The following is a 5,816-nucleotide window of genomic DNA, read 5'->3' as shown; positions in this document are numbered from 1 at the left end:
CCTTCCAGAGTCGGGCTAGATAAAGATAGCTACGATAGCCTAGAAGATACGGTTCAACATAACTTAATTCGGCTGGCCGTTCTGAAAGACAAATGCTCTGACAATGCAACAACCGCACCTCTACTGGGAAGTAACTTGGCAACATACAGTGCACTTCCGCTACCGAAGGTAACAATCCCCCAATTCAATGGGGATTGCTTGAAGTGGCGACAGTTCTATGAACTGTTTTTGGAGATGGTTGACAAACAGCCACTTCCCAACGTCCAAAAAATGTGGTATTTAAAAACTAATTTGTCGGGCGAGGCTGACAAACTCCTAAGCCATCTAGCCTTGACAGAGGAAAACTACAAAACAGCATGGATGTTGCTTCAAGATCGTTACAACAATAAACGAATTCTTGTTTCAACATTGGTAGAAAAGATTATCAACCAGCCAACAGGAATCTCATCTATCGCTTCAATAAAGTCTCTGCATGACACCACGAGGGAATGCATGCTAGCCCTGAAAAATTTGATCCAATTGATCACGAAAAAATTGGATCAGACGCTGTACATACGATTCATGCAATCGTTAACAAAGCCGAAGGAAGTCCCTACCATGAATGAGCTATTTGCATTTTTGGAGCTGCAATTTGAGTCGATGGAATCAATTGGAAAAGTGACAACTACTCAAAAAGGTTCAAGCAAAACTGTTTCGTCCATAGCATCAGTGGAGGATAACAGCAAATGCAGCCTATGCAAAAACGGCCACCATCCCATCTATCGTTGTAAACAATTTTTGGCCATGAGGGAATCTGAGAGGCTCAAATGGGTACAACAACATAAAATGTGTAAGAACTGCTTTAAATACGATCATGTATCGAAAGCATGTACTTCTAGTAACTGCAAAATATGTAGTAATAAGCACAATACTTTACTACATTTGCCAAGCAAATCGAAGACATCTTCAATAGCTTCGAATCAATCACCAACCACAAGGAATGATGCCGCACCAGTCAACACAGCTGCAATCTCGTCAGCATCAGTCGAAGATCAGAATAACGTAATTCTAGCTACAGCTAAGGTTATCATCAAGGTTGCAAACGGTATGTCAGGCGAATTTAGAGCGGTACTCGACTCGGGCTCACAAGTGAACCTTGTGACTGAAAGGCTGATAAAAAAGTTATCACTTAGAACCAGGGATGCCTCATTGGCCATTGAGGGAGTTGGAAAGACTCAAAGGAAGGCTTATCATCGGGTGAATGTGCAGATGTTATCTAATAATTCTGAATTTTCAACTGATTTGGAGGCGCAACCGAATCACGATCTGGACATCTCTAAATGGCAGATCCCACAGAATATTAAATTAGCGGATCCCAACTTTAACACGCAAGGAAAGGTTGATATTCTACTTGGAGCAGAGTTCTACTTTAGCCTAATGCAGCCAGGTACAATAAAACTCAGTGGCACTCAACCCATACTACAAAATACTGCGCTCGGCTGGATTGTTGGCGGCTTAATAGAACAATCCTCAACGGACGTCACACCAGCAGCGTTGACATGTGCAATTTTCGATAGTGAAACGTCACTAGAACAAGCAATCGAAAAACTATGGAAGCTCGTGGAAGTAGAAGCGAGTGAGAAAGTAATGTCTCCGCTAGAGAAGCTGTGTGAAACTCACTACAATCAACATGTTCAGACGGATGAATACGGTCGTTTCATTGTCAGGCTTCCTTTCCGAGAATCTCCAACTGCATTGGGGAAATCACATGCAATGGCGTATAACCGATTTATGGGCCTGGAACGCCGGCTTCTACAGAAGGAAGACATCCGAAGTCAATACATTAAGTTTATGCAAGAATACGAACAATTGGGACACATGCAAAAGATTGACGTGGGGACGGTATCAAACCCAAAATATTTTATCCCGTATCATTGTGTTTTCAAACCGGATAGTACCACAACAAAACTAAGGGTCGTATTTGATGCATCCGCAAAAACCTCATCAGGTTGCTCGTTAAATGATTTGATGTACACTTGGCCAACTGTCCAAAGTGAACTTTTTTCTATATTGCTGCGTTTTCGGTTGCCAAAATTTGTCTTCACCACAGACATTGAAAAGATGTATAAGCAAATACTACTACATCCTGATGATCAAAAATATCAACTGATTATATGGAGAGAAGATACGACGCATCCTGTTAGTTATTACAAGCTGAATACTGTCACATATGGCACTCGTTCAGCGCCTTATCTTGCTACAAAATGTTTGCAGAAAATTGCAGACGACAACATGGATCGTTATCCACTTGGATCAAAGATGCTCAAGGAAAACTTTTATATAGATGATGGGCTCAGTGGTGCCGACAGCTTAAGTACAGCCCTTGAAACTCAAAAGGAATTGATAGCTATTTTGAAGCAGCATGGTTCCAATTTAAGAAAATGGTCTTCGAATTCTCTTAGATTGCTGAAAGATATACCACATAGCGACCGAGAAGTCAACTTAGATTTGGATGAAAATATAAACAAAACAATAAAAACATTGGGGTTATATTGGATGCCTCAAGCAGACCAATTTTGCGTGAAGACAAATGTCGACCATCATCAAGCAATATCAAAGCGCTCAGTTACGTCTGAACTTGCAAAACTGTTCGACCCTCTTGGTCTACTGGCTCCGGTTGTTGTGAAAGCAAAGATATTTATTCAACAGCTGTGGCAGTTTACATTAGTTTGGGATGAACCATTACCAGAGAAACTTTGTGCTACTTGGAAAACATTTCGATGTGAATTGGAAGGTCTCAACAACTTCAAAATACCTCGACATGTATTTTGTGGGGAAATTCCGACAAAAACACAATTACATGTGTTTGCCGATGCATCTGAAAGAGCTTTTGGCGCAGCTGTATACATCCGATTTCTTACGAATGATGGCCGCGTAACGGTGCGTCTTATCTGTGCTAAATCCAGGGTGGCTCCTTTGAAGCAACAAACATTGCTTCGACTGGAACTATGTGCCGCAGTAGTAGCAGCTCAGCTAGCTAACAGAGTAAAGGTTGATTTAAGGCTTCGAGACCATCCTATGTTTCTTTGGACCGATTCGGAAATTGTACTGGCCTGGATAAAATCACAGTCAACTTTATATAAGACTTTTGTTGCTAACAGGGTAGCGATTATCCAAACATTAACATTACCAGAACAATGGAAACACGTACCATCGAAAGAAAATCCAGCCGACATTCTATCGCGTGGACATCAACCATCAGATCTGGCTAAATGTCGATTATGGTTCCATGGACCAGTTTTTCTTCATGGAAAAGAGGAGCTATGGCCGGCAAAACTTTGTTCTCAAAATGCTATTACTAATAACATGGAGTTAAAGGGAGCAGCTACTGCAGGAATAGTAACTGCTGACATCAATTTCATTTATGGAATCGAACACAAAAATTCCTTCAGGAAATTGCAAAGAATCGTGGCGTACGTGCTTAGATTTACAAGAAACTCTCGGATACCAAGGACGGAACGGCCTGAAAATATAGCACTTAATCCCAAAGAGTTGGATCAATCCCTTCGCTTAATTACTCACGCTATACAATCTACCGAGTTCGCAGTCGAAATAAAAGATTTGAAGGCTGGAAAGCAACCGAGCAAGCATAGTTCTTTATGCAGTCTATCGCCGTTTTTGGATGATGAAGGTATCAATCGCGTCGGAGGAAGATTGGAACATTCCATGCTACAACCAGATGCAAAACATCCGATAATATTACCATATAACGATTCTTTGGTGAAATTGCTCTTCAAGATGACTCATGAAGAGAATAAGCACTGTGGGCCCCAAGCGCTGTTAAACACAATAAGGCAGCGATTTTAGCCAATCAAAGGCAAAATAACAGCAAGGTCAACTGTTCAACAATGCGTACGATGTACTAGAGCGCGTCCGCAGCTTTATCAACAAGTAATGGGTAATCTGCCAGCAACGAGGATAGTTCCTGCTCGACCGTTCATAAACACTGGAGTAGACTATTGTGGACCATTTCGGGTTCATTACAAGGTGAGGGGCAAACGGCCAACCAAGGCCTACGTAGCTGTATTCTGCTGCTTTGCAACAAAAGCGGTTCATTTAGAACTGGTATCCGATTTGTCCACTGAAGCATTCATTGGTGCTCTAAAGCGGTTTATTGCACGACGTGGGCACTGCCAGAACATATATTGTGACAATGCTACAAACTTTGTCGGAGCCAAAAATAGTTTAGCCGAATTATCTGAAAGCATATATGCTACTAAAGCGAAAGAAGAAATAATATCAGCTTCCAGTGCTAAGGGCATACAATTTCATTTTATTCCACCGAGAGCTCCTCATTTCGGTGGTTTGTGGGAAGCTGCAGTAAAGTCTGCAAAACGTCTCTTAGTACGCAGTGTTTCAACAGAAACACTAACATTTGAAGAACTAGAGACAATTATAGTAGATATCGAAGCTATTTTAAATTCCCGTCCTCTCACGCCACTATCAAACGACCCAGATAGCCTTGAAGCATTGACACCGGGACATTTTCTAATAGGAGAAGCTCTAACTTCACAAGTAGACAGCAGAGCAGATACTGTGAAGACATCCAGTACGTCACATTGGAAATTGATTTCTCATATCAAGCAGCAGTTCTGGAAAAGGTGGTCAGAAGAATACCTACAGGAACTTCAACAGCGAAACAAATGGAGGAAAAAGATGGACAATCTTAAAGAAGGAGATATGGTCATTATCAAGGAAGACAATTTACCTCCTATGAAGTGGCCATTAGGAAGAGTCCTTAATGTGTTTACCGGTGAGGACGGAGCTGTAAGAGTTGCTGAAGTAAAAACGCCGGCTGGAATATTCTAGCGGGCAATTCACAGACTGGCTCCCCTACTTCCAGAAAGTCAAGATGAAGTGTCAACAGACAGGAATACAGCACAAGACGAGGCAATTTCGACAACGGATGGAGATGATAGAGATACCATTCCGACAAAAAGAATGAAGATTACATATAGCACGACAATATAGCATACAAACGATCGCCCATTACAAATATAAAGTTCGATAGTGGTAATGCTAATGAATTTTTGTCTTTGAAAAGGCAAATCCAACAAGTGTACAGCAGCCAAGTGGATTTAACTCGTAATCGCAGTTGTGGTTTTAGGAAGCGTGCTAACTCGAACATTGCCTTTTGGCCCACAAGTAAAACGATGTTAATGACGATAACTTTTTGATTTGTTTATTGTCCTCTATGCTTCTTTATACTTCGTGTTGTGTTGTTTCACAAGACTCCAATTCATCTATTAATTCGAATTCCGTAACTGGCAAAGCTGAGTTGGAGAATCCATTCAAGGTTAAACAAAACGGCTCAATTTACACCTACTCCAGCCGTAAGAACTCACCAATCAACAATAAATGTACCAGCTGGTTCATCCACTCATACACCCGTTTCAACTACACTCATACACCCGCTTCAACTACATTTACTTCTTGAACACTGTCAACGCGGCGGAGAATGTTAAAACATACATATTTACACACATAGCTATGCACATATCTAACATGTGTACTAGGGTTATGACTTTTTTACAACCTCATATCCCTGTATCATAGCGTGATGAGTTTTGCCATAAGATTACATCAAATCTTAATTATAAGGTGATTCGATGAAAAAACCTCACGCACAAAATGATTTTAAAATTTGAATTTATCAAAATTATGGACAATTTTTGAAGTCACTGAAAACAGATATATAATTGAAAATAAACTTTAGAGCCACATGAGATAATTAAAATGACATAAAATTTATTTCTCACTATTTTTCTTCAATTCTG

General features: G+C 40.6%; 1 protein-coding gene across 1 annotated transcript; it reads left to right on the top strand.

Moving 5' to 3' along the window:
• The first annotated feature begins 270 nt into the window (after positions 1–270).
• LOC141404860 (uncharacterized) lies at positions 271–5,476 on the top strand. Its single transcript, XM_073988690.1, has 3 exons — positions 271–1,881; positions 2,254–2,404; positions 5,271–5,476. The coding sequence occupies exons 1-3, from the start codon at positions 271–273 to the stop codon at positions 5,474–5,476; spliced, it is 1,968 nt and encodes a 655-aa protein (XP_073844791.1).
• Positions 5,477–5,816: the final 340 nt, after the last annotated feature.

This window comes from Musca autumnalis, unplaced genomic scaffold, assembly GCF_047663935.1.
Source record: "Musca autumnalis isolate F117 unplaced genomic scaffold, ASM4766393v1 scaffold_1, whole genome shotgun sequence".
NCBI lineage: Eukaryota > Metazoa > Arthropoda > Insecta > Diptera > Muscidae > Musca > Musca autumnalis.
The sequence above is the reverse complement of the archived record's forward strand: the minus strand, read 5'-3'. Positions and strand labels throughout refer to the sequence as shown.